At 44.1% G+C, this 18,104-nt stretch overlaps 1 protein-coding gene across 1 annotated transcript in view; it reads right to left on the bottom strand.

Moving 5' to 3' along the window:
- Positions 1-17,899, bottom strand: part of MEI4 (meiotic double-stranded break formation protein 4) — an 86,151-nt gene extending 68,252 nt beyond the window's left edge. Inside the window, exons 1-2 of the mRNA XM_072139553.1 lie at positions 17,860-17,899; positions 11,501-11,744 (exon numbers count right to left, since the gene is read on the bottom strand). Of these exons, the coding sequence (XP_071995654.1) occupies positions 11,501-11,738 (238 nt within the window). The 5' untranslated portion in view covers positions 11,739-11,744; positions 17,860-17,899. The remainder of the gene's footprint in view (positions 1-11,500; positions 11,745-17,859) is intronic.
- Positions 17,900-18,104: the final 205 nt, after the last annotated feature.

The raw sequence follows: 18,104 nt of genomic DNA on the forward strand, positions 1-18,104 counted from the left end.
GACTTTACAAAAGTGGCAAATTTAGGCCCAAATTTACTGTCCTTAGTGGCGTAGGAAAACGTTGTGTGTGCCAAATTTGTGACTTTTTAACCAAAATGTTGCATATCCAATACAGACATTAACACCACATGTGCCACATTTATCAAGCTGTCTATAAGAAAGCTAAATAAATATTAAGTCATTCTTTAAAGGAAATCTATCACCAGGACAAAGAATTGTAAACCAAGCACACTGACATACTGGTGTGTGCCCACTACAGCAGAAGCTGCTCTTCTTGTAGCTTCGTATGCCTTTGTTTTTAAGAAAAAGAGGTTTTAAAAATTATGCAGATGAGCCTTCGGGGCACCAAGGTCCATTGACATCTATAGAGTCTGGAGCCCCGGGGGCTCATTTGTATAATTTGTGAAGCCTTTTTATTGCAAAAACAAGGTCCTAAGAAGCTAAAAGAAAAGCTGAACCTGCCAGAGGGGCACTCACCAGTATGTCAGTGTGCTTGGTTTACAATTCTTTATCCTGGTGGTAGATTTCCTTTAAACCCTGGAGTAAGATTCTGCCTAATGATAAATCTACCAAAGTAGGCATCGCTGTGACCCAAAATACCACATCTGTGAAGAATTAAAATTATTACCCCATTTAATAAACGATGCAATGGCAAAAAACAGCAAAGTGTAAAAATATATTCTTTTCTACCACCCAAAAATATGGACAGTAGCGGCAAGAATTTATTTATTCTCATACAATCCCTTTAATTTTATGAGACCTCCTCTGTTTTTCAGTTTAATGTCATTATGGCCTGTGATGTCTCCTTTACCTACTGTACAAGTGAAGTGATGTTTCTTATTCATTTAGCATCAAGAATACAGTATCCCTGGCTATTGTATTATCTGACTTCTACAAGAAAATCATTTTTTATCTTCCCCAGCTCTTGGGTTTCCCTAGTCATTCTTCACATTTCTAGCTTGTGTAATATTTGTCCTTTGCAAGTCGTTTTCAGATGAGGTCAAGTAAACAGTGATCATAACACATCTTAAACCTCACAAAAACAATGCATGCTAATACAAGACAGTCTGGGGTCAACAAACGGGCAGAACACAAATGAAAGAAGAGTTTGAAGGACATTCACATACAAAAATAAAGATATTGAAAAATTGTTTACAGCTCTTAGAATACACGGAAGAAAACATCACTACAAAAAAACTGTCATTACCTGTTTTCTGTATTTGTCCTTTCAGAAATGTACTCATTTTAAACAATGTAATATAAAGAGTATTTTAAAGGCCCCATCACACATCACCCACAGCACCTTCCACTGATACTTCTATCCACAGGGTTAGAGTCAGCATTCTTCTAAAAAAAGACTTTTAATGATGTCCTCTGTTCCAGTCATGGAGGTTGGTGGGGGCTATAGTATGCAGTCTATGGCTATGGATTATAGGGTCACCCCTTGGTACAACCTGCTGCCGGAGGATTTTAGTCACTATGGACCACCATTGTTGCACAGTCAGTGCAAACTGGAAAGTTGGGCTGCCAGTTAAATAGGGTTGGTCAGTAGAGATGGGCGAATTTGTTGAAATTCGGTTTGACCCGATTCACCGAATTCTTTGAAAAAATTTGATTTGTCTCAAATTGAATCATGACGAATCACATTAAAAAACAGGTATTTCCTGGCTGCAGAGAGCCTGTAGAACATTGTGCCATGCTTAAATATGCATAGGGAGCGTGGTTTGGTCTTCAAACAATGCTGTGTTTTAATATGACATGCACATGACAGCCGCCGCTCTTAGAATCGCTTCACTCTTCAATTCCATGGACACTTACAGGCGCCAACTTGAAGAAATAAGTGAAGCAGGAACGCAGCCTGACAAGATAACGTCTGTGCCAGCTCGAAAGGACTGAGCTGAGGGCAAAGATCCCACTACAACATCAAAGAGTGCACTCTTTTTACACTGGCATCAGATGATTCCATAGATTACTACAAAACCTGTTCTGTTAAACACGGATACATGTAGAAACCCCCCAAAAGAGTGCAGAGGGTGATGGAAGTAAATTTGCATTGACGTCACCTTCATTTCATCAGTCAGTGTCCGCTTTCAATTGGTCAAGAATCAATCATTAGTATTGCTAAAGGCAAAAACAAACAGGAGTGGATCCAAAACAGAGATGATCAGTAAATGGGATATTTGCGTGTCCTCTATGTTCTGTATCCACTCCTGCTTTTGGCTATCAATCCTGAAGCTTTTCATTCCTTCTGACAGATGAAATGAAGGGGAAAACCAGACATAGTGGCAACGTCATAGAGTGGTGGAGGCAAAACAGCATTATGGACATCATAGGGTATTCCAGGGAGACAGCGGTTAGTTGGCAGCAGATGACAAAGTGTGGAGATGGAAGCAGCAGCATGAGGTCAGAGAGTGGCATGATGACAAATTCTTTAGGTGCCAGCAATATGGTAGGCCACAGAGTGGCACAATGACAGTAGTTGAGGTGGCGGCAGCAGCATGAGTTCAGAGAGTGGCACAATGACAAATTCTTTAGGTGGGAGCAACATAGTAGGCCACAGTGTGGCACAATGACGAAGTTTAAAACGAATTTGAAGTTTGAAACGAATTTGAAGTTTGAAGTTAATTTGAAGTTGAAATTTTCAATTTAAATTTGAATATTAGAGGCGCCACATGCATAATATATTTTCCTGAAATTATTATGTCTTTGCCAAAAAAGAACTACAAAGGTGGCACCAGCAGCAGCATGAGGTCAGAGAGTGGCATGATGATAAATTCTTTAGCTGGCAGTAACATGGGAGGCCACAGAGTGGCACAATGACAGAGTGTGGAGGTGGCAGCATCAGAAGCAGCAGCAGGAGGTCAAAGACTGGCACAATGACACATTTTTTAGCTGGCAGCAACATGGGGGGCCACAGGGTGGCACAATGACAGAGTGTGGAGGTGGCGGCAACATGATAGGCCACAGAGTGGCACAATTACAGAGTGTGGAGGTGGCAGCAACATGGTAAGCCACAGAGTGGCAGAATGACAGTGTGGAGGCGGGTGACAATTGCAGTCCCTGGAATGGTGGGAGGCAGAAGGAGCAACTGGCAGTAGATATGTGGCATCAGGCGGGCGGCAGCATCAGAATCGTGGCTGAGGCAGATAGTTAGAATTCAGACTCATTTCTCAACGTTTGGGGGAAACGTCATGGCTGATCTAATTAGATGCATAAGGCATTGGTGTGTTGAAATCCTGGCCGATCCAAACCCGATTCATCTTGACAAAGGTCAGTCTGTCCACATTACGGGTGTACAAGCAGGTTCTCCTTGGGGTAACGCCCCCGCCGCACTGAACACCCACTCTGTTGCCACACTACTGGCCGAGCAGGACCGCTTCTCTACTGCAAACTCCGCAAGTTGCGGCCATGCATCAAGTTTGGCTGCCCAGAAGTCCAGGGGATCCTCTACCTGGGGTGGTAAAGTGCCATCCAAGAAGGCCACCAGGCAGGGTCTGCTCCATGTCCAGCTGCTGCTGGTGGCAGCTACCTTCCTCACTAGGCGGGTGAGGATGCTCCCCCTCCCTCCCCACAGCAGCCATGGCAGTACTACGTGACCGAATCCGTCGGTCAGACATGACAGAGGATGGACAATGGCGCAAATAGGCAGCAGCCAACTGTCTGCACAGCATTTCTCTATAGTACACCAGTTGTTCCTCCCTCTTGGCAGCTGGAAAAAAGTCACTCATTTTTGACCGGTAGTGAGGGTCCAGAAGGGTGGAGAGCCAAAACTCATCCCTATGCCGGATGTTGACTATTCGGCTGTCACTAATTAGGCAAAGCAGCATCCTGCGGGCCATCTGCGTAAGTGACTCTGAGGGACTCCTGGCCTCCATCTCCACTGTATACTGCAACAGTGCTTCTGGATCATCTGCCTCGTCTTCTATCTCCTCCGGATGCTCCTGCTACTCCTCTCTTGTCACCTGAGTGGAAAAACCACTGATTTCACCAGACTGTGCTTGTGTTCCAGAACATGAAGCAGTGGAATGAAGTTATTCATCCCGCAATCTTAGCGACTGACAATAACGTGGCCTCTTCAAAGGGCCTGAGCAAAACGCAGGTGTCACACATGAGCTGCCAGTGGCTGACATCAAAGTTACACAGGGGAGTACTCAGGTCTGCTTGCATCATCAAAAAAACATTAATGGCTTTACTCTGTTCATACAAGCGGTCTAACATATGGAGGCTGGAATTCCAACGGGTGGAAACTTCGCGTATCAGACTATGTTGGGGGAGGCCGTTCTGACGCTGCAACTCGAGGAGGGTGTGCTTGGCTTTGTAAGAATGGCTGAAGTGCATGCACGGTGTCCTGGACATTTTTAGAATGTCTTGCAAACAGGTGGAAGACTTCAGGAACTTGATGACAACCAGATTTAACACGTGCACCATGAAGGGCGCATGGACCATCCCTCCTCGGTGCATCGCGGACACCATGTTCCTCCCATTGTCTGTCACCATGGCTCGAAGCAGTTCCTCCCCTGTGTGACTTTGTTCGCCCAGGCAAACCAGGTGTAAAACCTGGTGACACCGCTGTACCCTGCACATGTGGTATGATGGAGCAGCAGTTTGACAACGTGGAGGAGAAAGCGCCGTCTCTTGTGGAAATTGTTGGTGTGGCTGGGCGGGAAGCACATTCACCCAGTGGGCTGTAAAGGACATGTACTGGCCCTGACCATAGTTACAGATCCACATGTCCGCGCTGCCGTGCACCTTGGAAGAAACTGATAAGCTCAAGGACTGGCCCACCTTCTGTTGTACATATTGGTGAAGGGCTGGCACTGCCTTTTTGGAAAAAAAATTGCAGCTTGGAACTCTCCACCTTGGTTTGGCACAAGCCATTAGTTCTCTGAAGGGTAGAGAGTCCACGACTTGGAAAGAGAGGGACTGCAGTACCAACAAATTGAACATGGGCACGGTCAGCTTGTGCACCTGAGGATGGCTGCACGCAAACAGTTGTCTCTTTGTAATCGCCTGGCTCAACGACTGCTGGTACCATGCGTAGCGATGAGCAGGAGCATCTGGACCGGGAGATGATGTCAAAGATAAACAGCTCCCTTCGGCAGAGGTGCTGGAGCCTTGACTGGCTGAATTGGTATGTGTGCCACTAGGTGCTGCTGCTGTGGCGGCAGGATGAACCTCCACATCTGAGCCACGTTTCTCCCAGGCCATTGGATGGTGACGCTGCATGCGTCGACGCAGGGCCGTGGTGCCAAGGATAGCTCCCTGGCCACGCTTCACTTTCTGCCCGCAGATTCTACACATACACACACTTGGCTCCTCTGCTGTCATAACAAAAAACTGCCATACCGTCGAGGTTGTGACTTTACTGTCAACACTCTGCACTGAGTGACTACTAACACCACTGCCTCGCTGAGCCCCTGTGCCACTGCTTACTTGGACCTGCAAAGCGTGGTTTGTACCTCACGGCCGTTTGGCTCCCGTCCTCGCACTGCTGCCACCCTGCTGACCCACCCCCACAATAGCGACTTCCTCCCTGCTTCACAAGCTGACACGCTCATCTCTCGACGATCAAGATGAATCCCTGGCTTCACCCAGCTCCCAACTCCGATCGGCTACATCATTATCGATTTGTATTTCCCTGTCACTGCTATTATCAACGGTTTTAGTATGCACAGCCTGACTATTTGCAAGTGCAACATAACCTCGCATGCCACTCTCTACATTCCCGCCTACTGCACAAAGCAGTGGATGGATGCCCTACCTCTTCACTGCCAAACAGCTGCTGACTGTCCTTAAAGAATTCATCCACGCTGTATAGTGGCGCTGAGCCCAGACCACCTAGTAGATCTCTGGCTGAGGGAAATGAACAGGACAGAGGATGGTTGAGGACAGGTGAGCGCCGCTTACCTGCTCCTGGGCCATGCCAACTAAGGGTTGTATCTGACGAACTCACAGACTCTTGGCTGGGGTTGTCAGATGTTATTTGGGAGGAAGTGGATGACCTAGTCAACCAATCAACAACAATGGGCTGTTGATCAACACAATGCCGCTAGAGGACAACAGCAGTCCTGGCCTCACAGACTGACTCCTGCTGCAACATTCCCTTACTGTGCTGTGACCTCTGCCTGCTCCACCTGCCACCTTTCTGTCTGGGTATTGGTTAATCAACTATGTAGATTTGACACGGATTTACTTTATCTACCAAAAAAAAATTTAAATTTGGGGTATACAGAAGAACTGACACCCTGGAATAGGAGCAGAAATCACTCTAGAAACTATGTGGGTTTTACACAAATTTCTTCCTATGCGTTTCAGCAACAAAAAAAAACCCCTGCTATTTGGGGTATACAGATCCCCCAAAACTGACACCCTAGGATTGGAGCAGAAATCGCTACAGCACAGTACAGTACAAGGAGCTAGACACTTAAAACAGCACATACAGTGTCAAGTGCCGCGATTGAAAATGGCCGCCTGTTTTTATAGGGCTGTGTGACATCACATAAGCCTGCCGGTCGCTGATTGGCTTACAGGTCTGCACATGTGATCAAGGGTGTTCCTTTCTTCTTCCCAGAGTTCTCTGTCCCATGTAACCCATTGGGGCAGATTTATCAAGCAGTCTGAAAGTCAGAATATTTCCAATTGCCCATGGCAACCAATCACAGCTCCCCTTTAAAATATTCATGAGCACTGGTGAAATGAAAGCTGAGCTGTGATTGGTTGCCATGGGCAACTGGAAATATTCTGACTTTCAGACTGCTTGATAAATCTGCCCCATTGTGCTCGCGCAAAAATAAAGGAGAAAAGCATTTTCCCTGAAATCCGGACCGAATTCCACTTCGTTCGAAAAGACTTGCCCATCTCTATTTGTCAGTTAATTAAGGAAATTTGCACCAGGTGCTAGATTAACACCAATAATTTGAAGGTAACATGGTGGTTATCTGCACCCATCAATAGAGGGAGCTCACTGTATACTTTGTGCAGCTAGGACCAACAACCCCTGTAGCAAACACATTGGGGCTCTTTTACTTACCTGGTCCATTTGCGATCCGGCGGCACGTTGTCCGACGTTGATTTGGGTTTTGCCGGGATTCACTAAGGTCGTGCGCCCGATATCCACCAGGTGTCGCTGCTGCGCTGAAGTCCGCCAGAGTTCACCTGCCTCGTCCCGGTGTATGTGAGTGCTATTCTTGCGACACAAATTTTTTTAAAAAATTCCGTGGTTTTTCCGAATCCGTCGGGTTTTCCGATGGCCACGCCCCCCCATTTCTGACGCGTGAAAGCTGGGGGCGAAGCACCACAATCCGATCGCATGCGCCAAAATCCAGGGGTAATTTGGCGTAAATCGGAAATTTTCAGGAAACCCGGCGAAAATGCGCGATCCGGACCCTTAGTAAATGAGCCCCGTTATCCCTTATAACTCTATGAACATGACCTTTCAAGCTACTGTAATGCATATAAGAATTATAATACCATTTCCAAGGTTTTATAAATTTAAGATAAAAAATTGTCATATATTAAGTAAAAGCATATTTTTATAACATGCAGTATAAACACAGGGCCAAATATAAACTTTTACCACCCTCATGTATAAATTGTCCATTCTATAATTTCCATCAAAGTCATGTGAAATTAAACAGAGAAGAATCATATTTGCCTGTGATGAGTCACTTTTATAGGATGCAGATGGAAAAAATGTTCTGAAAGCAAAGTTAGCTTTTCAGACGTTGAGATGTCATCCCCAGCAACATCGGAGGACTTTTCGGATTCATCGGTGGGGTTCACACAAAACCCCAACCCCCCAACCCCAAAGAAGGGTGCCAATTTGAGTGGTGCAAATAATAATAAAAAGAGCAGACCTCCAAAAAACGGAGGAGAGCCAGACTCAAACATAAAAAAACGGTATCCCTTGAGACAACAAAAATAGAAGAGGTTCCAGTGTATAACCTGTCCAGTTATGTATTATCCTCAGAACAGATATCAGTGTTGTCCAAGGGTTTGGGTTATTTTCCCTCATGTAATTTTGACCTATTTTCCACACTATTGGACGTCAATAAGTTTGCAAGAGCCATTACGTTGCATAGTCATTTTGATCATGTAATGCTTACTGATGACACACTCTGTGATACTAATATAAGTGAAAATACATCTAGCGGTGATATACTAAGTCTTAATGTTAACATGAATTCTTTCCAGGACCAATTACATTTAGTTACCCTGAGACAACTAGAGGGGGAAAATTGTGATTTTACACATGCCGTTTCTGATCCTAACATTACCTTTAAAATGTCTAATCCTGACTTCTATCCCATACAGTCTCGTCCAGACATACTAAATGATTTTCAGGATAAAATTGAGCGAGATTTAGTAGCGTTAAATAGGAATGTTGTAGAAGGGAAATCGTTATGCAATGGGAATTTCTCATTTAAGTCTAAATTAGCATTAAAAGAACTAAAAAACAATAGTGACCTACTGATCCGCCAGGCGGATAAGGGTGGGGGAATTGTTCTTATCAATGCAGGATTATACAGAAAATTAAACTTTGAGTTATTAGAAAATATTTCTGTATATAGAGAAATCTCCCATGACCCTACTAGAAACATCCAGGTTTTGTTGGAGAAACTTTTGAGTGGAAGTGGGTGCCATCTCTGAAAAAATAGCACAATATCTACTGGTTAAAAATCCGGTGGTCCCCATTTTCACTCCCTCCCAAAAATTCATAAGGAAATATTCCCTCCCCCCTTGAGACCCATTGTAGCAGGTATAGGGTCGGTCAGTGAAAAACTTAGCATGTGGGTTGACCACTTATTGCAACCCTTGGTGTTTTCCCTACCCAGCTTCCTCAAAGACACGAAACATGTAGTTTCTCTTTTGAATGGTCATCCCTGGAATAATTCTGTGTCATATTGGCTCTCATGTGATGTAATTGGTCTTTATCCTTCTCTAGAACACAACATGGTCTTGACATCTTTAGGTTACCATTTAGAGAAATATAGCAACTATTCTGTGCAAGTGAAGTGAATTTCTTGCTTAAAAATAACTACTTTCTTTTTGACAAAAGATTTTTCATCCAAAAGTGTGGAGCAGCCATGGGGGGGAGGTGTTCTCCCTCCCTGGCGAACATATACATGTCTTACTGGGAGGAATTATTCCTTTTCTCCTCTGCCAACCTGTGTCTATCCCATATCAGGTGGTATGGTCGTTATATCGACGATCTCCTCCTGATATGGGAGGGTATAGCTGCCTTTGTCGACTATATTAACGAGAATAATATGAATCTTAAATTCACATTTAGTTATAATAAAAATGTTATCAATTTTTTGGACATCAGTCTTAGAGGTGACAGAGTTGTGCATATATCTCCATACATGAAGCCCACAGCCACTAATTCCATTCTAGAGGCAACATCCTGTCACCCACCACATGTCATAAAAAATATCCCCATTGGGGAATTAATAAGAACTAAACGTAATTGCTCAGATAATACCTTTTTTGAGTTGGAAAGTAAAAAGGTGTGCAACAAGCTCCACAAAAGAAAATATCCGAATTGGATGTTAAACAGAGCACGACATATTGTAGGTAACATAAATAGAGAGGACCTTGTATACAAAAACAAAAATAAAAATTCTGGGAAAAACCGTGCATCACAGGAGACAACAATAACTTTCTCTACGACATATAGCAATCAATACAAAGACATCGTAGGTATTGTTAAACGATATTTACCTTTATTACACACGGATAGAAGTGTGTCAAAAATTTTGGAAAATAGAGTTAATTTTGTGTCTAGAAAAGCCCCAACTTTGGGTTCCATTCTTTCCCCCAGCCTTTTTTCCTCCAGTTCTGAGAAACCTAAGAACACTTGGTTGTCTACGAAAGGGTTTTACAAGTGTGGCCATAATGTGTGTCTCTGCTGCAAGTTCTTCAAAAACTATCCATTCTTGCAGCACGAACATGCAATATAATATTGGTAATTTTATAAATTGTAACACCGTAAATGTGATTTACGTTATCATGTGTAAAACATGCAATGTGCAGTATGTGGGTTGTACTGGAGGTCCTTTAAAGGTTTGCATCAGAAAACATTTGCTTGAGGCCACAAATGTAAACACAGTTAATGTATCGATGGCATCTCGTCATTTCCAAGTGGTGCATAATGGGGACTGCAGTTCTTTTGTATTTACCGGCATTGAAAGGGTGTGGAAACCAGTGCGGGGTGGAGACCATAGGCGGAAACTTTTGAACCGCAAAACATACTGGATCTTCACCCTTGACACTAGAATTCCAAAAGGGATGAATAAAAGATTAGATATGATATGTCATTATTAATCACCATTCTGCATTCCAGATTTCCATGTTTCAAGTTGTATTTTCTTATTTTATGTATGCCTTGATGTTCAATGTCTTTGTAGTTTTTTTAACACATTTGCAATTGATTGCATCTGGTCATGTGACCTAGTGCATTTGGTTTATATGACCGGAAAACACGTTGCAAGGTTAGTCATGATTAAGGGTGTCTAACACCTGAAACGCGTAGACGATTCATGCTGTGACGATTTATGCTGTTGTATCCCATGGCCGAATCTATGGTTTTTAAAGAGATGGAATAAAGCCTTGAAAATTTTATATGGATTCCTGTTGCATCCTTTGAAGCTGGATCGTGTTTTTCGTTTTATATTTTATACCTCTCCAAGCCGGAGTGATCCCATGCTCGGATGGTTCCAGGTGCTATGAAATACATCATCAGGGTGAGCTGACGTCTTTTCCCTTTTTTTCTGACAGATGGAATGTCACATTAGATATTAAAGCCTTATTATTAAACTTTTAATAATATACTCTTTCAAATGGTATCAGGCTTGCGGTTCTGTTAGCTACAGAACCAGAGATACAGGCAGTTAATTATCTGGGGATGCGAACACCATATAAAAATTCTGTTCCCACCTATTTCTCAGTACCATAGAACCAATATGTATAGTTAAACGGACAAGAATTATGTATTGTCTTATAGTATAATATATGTGATATACCCTTTCTGAGGGGGCTGGTAGTCTAATTAGGTAAAAATTGGTGAATTTGGTGAATGGGCGATTCCCATTCAGGGATTTGTGTATAGTGCTCCTTTACATAGTTCTTCCCTCCTAGAAGCAGTGCAGGGTTAAAATGTTATATCTATAATTAGAAATACATGTAAGCAAAGCACAGAAAGTTGTCAAGCCTGCCATCTGGCAACCATCCTGTTATGGCACGGAAGATTCTCCATGCCTTATATGAATTACGTACAGTTTTGGAATATAAAAAGTAATTTTATGTCAATATCAGGGGTACATTGACCAACGTATACACCCACAAGGCATGAGAGACTTTACCCTTCCTCCAACTGTTTCCATATTTTCCATCTCTATCCTCCCACTGCACCAAGAAGCAGAACAGTCAGTCGTTCCAAATCGTTAATATACAAGAAAGTTAATAAACTAAATTATAGCAATGGTCCTTGGTTATTTACCATTTTCCATTACTTGTTCCTTGTGAATCCTGTGTAAAAGTAGTTCTTGCCGCAAATGTAAGACTTCAGCCTCGAGCTCCTTTACCTTCACCTTCAGGTTCACCCCTTGATCGGACAGACTTTTGGCCAGTTCTTCCGTGTACTGCCGGCTGCTCATTCCTTCTGGTTTATTCCGTATAATCGCCATTGCCAAAGCCACTTTTGCTGTCATCTGAAGAGAGCTTTGCATATCCATCATATTCTCCTGTAAAACAGAATAGACATGATATCTAACCACTATCATCAGGTTTAGTGGCATGCTGACCTCACCAACTGCATCTGTTCTGTTCTGACCATCGGGGTCACAGGAAGGGGAGGAGTGATTGTACCACAATACATATGACTACTATTGACTACACCAATATGTATAGGCTCAACACCAGCAATGTGCAAGGAAACTATGTGTGTGCCAGCTACAGGTGCCCCTACAAGTGTAAGCCAGCCACAGGTGCCCCTACATGTGTGTGCCAGCCACAGGTGCCCCTACATGTGTGTGCCAGCCACAGGTGCCCCTACATGTGTGTGCCAGCCACAAGTGCCCCCAATGTGTGCCAGCCACAGGTGCTTCTATAAGTGTGTGCCAGCCACAGGTGCCCCTACGTGTGAGTGCCAGCCACAAGTGCTTCTATAAGTGAGTGCCAGCCACAGGAACCACTATGCGTGTGTGCCAGCCACAGGTACCTCTACATGTGTGTGCCAGCCACAGGACCACTATGTGTGTGCCAGCCAAGGGTCTCCTACATGTATTAGCCAGCCACAGGTGCTTCTATAAGTGTCTGCGATCTACAGGTACCCCTACATGGGTGCGCCAGCCACAGGTGCTTCTATAACTGTGTGCCAGCCACAGGAACCTCTGAGTGTGCCAGCTACAGGTACCCCTACATGTGTGTGCCAGCCACAGGTACTCCTACATGTGTGTGCCAGCCACAGGACCACTATCTGTGTGCCAGCCAAGGGTCCGCTACATGTATTAGCCAGCCACAGGTGCTTCTATAAGTGTCTGCAATCTACAGGTACCCCTACATGTGTGTGCCAGCCACAGGTGCCTCTATAACTGTGTGTCAGCCACAGGTGCCTCTGAGTGTGCCAGCTACAGGTACCCCTACATGTGTGTGCCAGCCACAGGACCACTGTGTGTGTGCCAGCCAAGGGTCCCCTACATGTATTAGCCAGCCACAGGTGCTTCTATAAGTGTCTGCGATCTACAAGTACCCCTACAAGTTTGTGCCAGCCACAGGTGCCTCTATAACTGTGTGTCAGCCACAGGAACCTCTATGTGTGAGTGCCATCCACAGGTGCCTCTATAACTGTGTGTCAGCCACAGGAACCTCTATGTGTGTGTGCCAGCGACAGGTTCCCCTACAAGTGTTAGCCAGAAACAGTAACCCCAATGTTTGTGGCAGCTACAGGTACCCCTACAAGTACGTGCCAACCACAGGAACCCCTATGTGTGTGCCAGTCACAAGTAACCTTACATGTGTGAGAAAGCCACAGGTGTCTCTGTAAGGCTACATGCACACGGGGTATATGGGGCATACATCGGCGCTGTGGAGAAGAGCAGGGAATGAGCGCAGCTCACCCCGGCCCTCTCCATAGGCATATACAGCGCACGGCCCTGTATCACATAGAAAGATAGGACATGTCCTATCTTTCTATGGGCTACGGAGCGGTACGGTGCCGCACGTGTGCTGCACCATACCGCTCCTGTACCGTGAGCTCATAGAAGTGTATGGGGGACGTATATCGGCCATTCATACGTCGGCCGTATATATGTCCCCCATACATGTGTGTGAATCTAGCCTAAGAATGTGCCAGTCACTGGAGCCCCTATGTGTTTGTGAGTGCCAGCGATAGTACCCCCAACAAATGTGAGAAAGCCACAGGAACCCCTAGGAGTGTGAAAAAGATATAGGTGCTCCTATGAGTGTGTGCCAGACACAGGAACCCTTTGTGCTTGTGCCAGCTACAGGTGTAGTAAGAAGGACCCCTACATGACAGGCTGGTGTAATATACAGATCCCTCTACATGACAGGCTGGTGTAATATACAGATCCCTCTCTACATGAAAGGCTGGTCTAATATACAGATCCCTCTCTACATGACAGGCTGATGTAATATAAGGATCCCTCTCTACATGACAGGCTAGTGTAATATACAGATCCCTCTCTACATGACAGCTGGTGTAATATACAGATCCCTCTACATGACAGGCTGGTGTAATATACAGATCCCTCTCTACATGAAAGGCTGGTCTAATATACAGGTCCCTCTCTACATGACAGGCTGGTGTAATATACAGATCACTCTCTACATGACAGGTTGGTGTCATATACAGATCACTCTCTACATGACAGGCTGGTGTAATATAAGGATCCCTCTCTACATGAAAGGCTGGTCTAATATACAGATCCCTCTCTACATGACAGGCTGGTGTAATATACAGATCCCTCTCTACATGAAAGGCTGGTCTAATATACAGATCCCTCTCTACATGACAGGCTGGTGTAATATACAGATCCCTCTCTACATGAAAGGCTGGTCTAATATACAGATCCCTCTCTACATGACAGGCTGATGTAATATAAGGATCCCTCTCTACATGACAGGCTGGTGTAATATAAGGATCCCTCTCTACATGAAAGGCTGGTGTAATATACAGATCCCTCTCTACATGACAGGCTGATGTAATGTAAGGATCCCTCTCTACATGAAAGGCTGGTCTAATATACAGATCCCTCTCTACATGACAGGCGGGTGTAATATACAGATCCCTCTCTACATGACAGGCTGGTGTAATATACAGATCCCTCTCTACATGAAAGGCTGGTGTAATATACAGATCCCTCTCTACATGACAGGCTGATGTAATGTAAGGATCCCTCTCTACATGAAAGGCTGGTCTAATATACAGATCCCTCTCTACATGACAGGCTGGTGTAATATACAGATCCCTCTCTACATGAAAGGCTGGTCTAATATACAGATCCCTCTCTACATGACAGGCTGGTGTAATATACAGATCCCTCTCTACATGAAAGGCTGGTCTAATATACAGATCCCTCTCTACATGACAGGCTGATGTAATATAAGGATCCCTCTCTACATGACAGGCTGGTGTAATATAAGGATCCCTCTCTACATGAAAGGCTGGTGTAATATACAGATCCCTCTCTACATGACAGGCTGATGTAATGTAAGGATCCCTCTCTACATGAAAGGCTGGTCTAATATACAGATCCCTCTCTACATGACAGGCTGGTGTAATATACAGATCCCTCTCTACATGAAAGGCTGGTCTAATATACAGATCCCTCTCTACATGACAGGCTGATGTAATATACAGATCCCTCTCTACATGACAGGCTGATGTAATATTCAGATCCCTCTCTACATGACAGACTGATGTAATATAAGGATCCCTCTCTACATGACAGGCTGGTGTAATATACAGATCCCTCTCTACATGAAAGGCTGGTCTAATATACAGATCCCTCTCTACATGAAAGGCTGGTGTAATATACAGATCCCTCTCTACATGACAGGCTGGTGTAATATACAGATCCCTCTCTACATGACAGGCTGATGTAATGTAAGGATCCCTCTCTACATGAAAGGCTGGTCTAATATACAGATCCCTCTCTACATGACAGGCTGGTGTAATATACAGATCCCTCTCTACATGAAAGGCTGGTCTAATATACAGATCCCTCTCTACATGACAGGCTGATGTAATATACAGATCCCTCTCTACATGACAGGCTGATGTAATATTCAGATCCCTCTCTACATGACAGACTGGTGTAATATACAGATCCCTCTCTACATGACAGGCTGGTGTAATATACAGATCCCTCTCTACATGACAGGCTGGTGTAATATACAGATCCCTCTCTACATGACAGACTGATGTAATATAAGGATCCCTCTCTACATGAAAGGCTGGTCTAATATACAGATCCCTCACTACATGACAGGCTGATGTAATATAAGGATCCCTCTCTACATGACAGGCTGGTGTAATATACAGATCCCTCTCTACATGACAGGCTGGTGTAATATACAGATCCCTCTCTACATGACAGACTGATGTAATGTAAGGATCCCTCTCTACATGAAAGGCTGGTCTAATATACAGATCCCTCTCTACATGACAGACTGATGTAATATAAGGATCCCTCTCTACATGAAAGGCTGGTCTAATATACAGATCCCTCTCTACATGACAGGCTGATGTAATATAAGGATCCCTCTCTACATGACAGGCTGGTGTAATATACAGATCCCTCTCTACATGACAGACTGATGTAATATAAGGATCCCTCTCTACATGAAAGGCTGGTCTAATATACAGATCCCTCTCTACATGACAGGCTGATGTAATATAAGGATCCCTCTCTACATGACAGGCTGGTGTAATATACAGATCCCTCTCTACATGACAGGTTGGTGTAATATACAGATCCCTCTCTACATGACAGACTGATGTAATATAAGGATCCCTCTCTACATGAAAGGCTGGTCTAATATACAGATCCCTCTCTACATGACAGGCTGGTGTAATATACAGATCCCTCTCTACATGACAGGCGGGTGTAATATACAGATCCCTCTCTACATGACAGGCTGGTGTAATATACAGATCCCTCTCTACATGACAGGCTGGTGTAATATACAGATCCCTCTCTACATGACAGACTGATGTAATATAAGGATCCCTCTCTACATGAAAGGCTGGTCTAATATACAGATCCCTCTCTACATGACAGGCTGATGTAATATAAGGATCCCTCTCTACATGACAGGCTGATGTAATATTAGGATCCCTCTCTACATGACAGGTTGGTGTAATATACAGATCCCTCTCTACATGAAAGGCTGGTGTAATATACAGATCCCTCTCTACATGACAGGCTGGTGTAATATACAGATCCCTCTCTACATGAAAGGCTGGTGTAATATACAGATCCCTCTCTACATGACAGGCTAGTGTAATATACAGATCCCTTTCTACATGACAGGTTGGTGTCATATACAGATCCCTCTCTACATGACAGGCTGATGTAATATAAGGATCTCTCTCTAGATAACAGGCTGGTGTAATATACAGATCCCTCTACATGACAGGCTGATGTAATATAAGGATCTCTCTCTAGATAACAGGCTGGCGAAATATACAGATCCCTCTACATGACAGGCGGGTGTAATATAGAGATCCCTCTCTACATGACATGCTGGTTTAATATACAGATCCCTCTCTACATGACAGACTGGTGTAATATACAGATCCCTCTCTACATGACAGGCTGGTGTAATATACAGATCCCTCTCTACATGACAGGCTGATGTAATATAAGGATCTCTCTGTAGATAACAGGCTGGTGAAATATACAGATCCCTCTACATGACAGGCTGGTGTAATATACAGATCCCTCTCTACATGACAGGCTGGTGTAATATACAGATCACTCTCTACACGACAGGCTGGTGTAATTATACAGATCACTCTCTACATGACAGGATGTTGTAATATAGAGATCCCTCTCTACATGACAGGCTGATGTAATATACAGATCCCTCCACATGACAGGCTGGTGTAATATACAGATCCCTCCACATGACATGCTGGCGTAAGATAAGCATCACTCTCTACATGACAGTCTGATGTAATATACGGATCCCTCTCTACATGACAGGCTTGTGTAATATACAGATCCCTCTCTACATGACAGGCTGATGTAATATACAGATCCCTCTCTACATGACAGGCTGGTGTAATATACAGATCCCTCTCTACATGACAGACTGATGTAATATACAGGTCCCTCTCTACATGACAGGCGGGTGTAATATACAGATCCCTCTCTACATGAAAGGCTGATGTAATATACAGATCCCTCTCTACATGACAGCTGATGTAATATACAGATCCCTCTCTACATGACAGGCTGGTGTAATATACAGATCCCTCTCTACATGACAGGCTGGTGTAATATACAGATCCCTCTCTACATGACAGGCTGGTGTAATATACAGATCCCTCTCTACATGACAGGCTGGTGTAATATACAGATCCCTCTCTACATGACAGGCTGGTGTAATATACAGATCCCTCTCTACATGACAGCCCCATCATGTGGTAAGCATGTCTCCTCCCTCCATGACATGGTTACTACATCCTGTCAGGCTCATGTGGTAAGAAGATCCCTCTCTCCCCTCAATGTTGTGCTCTATATAGATAAGATTTCTCATTTTATATTCTACTTCTAGATGTTTCAGGAGTTAAATTTCCCTGACAGACAGAGGAATAGATAATCCCCTCACCTCACTGATGTGTGCTCTGTCCACCTGCTGCTGTAATGGTTGCTTGGTGGAGCATACCACTTTTATTAGGGAGGGTTGTTGTTGAATACACCCTGCTATATTAATTAATTAATTGTCTGTACATGTTATAGAGAGGATAAGAATGCCTGTAGTGAACCTTCAGGAGCCTCTATTATTTATAGTACTTAGGTTTATTTCACAGTGGTAGGAATGTGTAGCATATGCAAGGTACCAGACTTTCTTCC

The sequence above is a fragment of the Engystomops pustulosus genome, chromosome 3 (genome assembly GCF_040894005.1).
Source record: "Engystomops pustulosus chromosome 3, aEngPut4.maternal, whole genome shotgun sequence".
NCBI classification, from domain to species: Eukaryota; Metazoa; Chordata; class Amphibia; order Anura; family Leptodactylidae; genus Engystomops; species Engystomops pustulosus.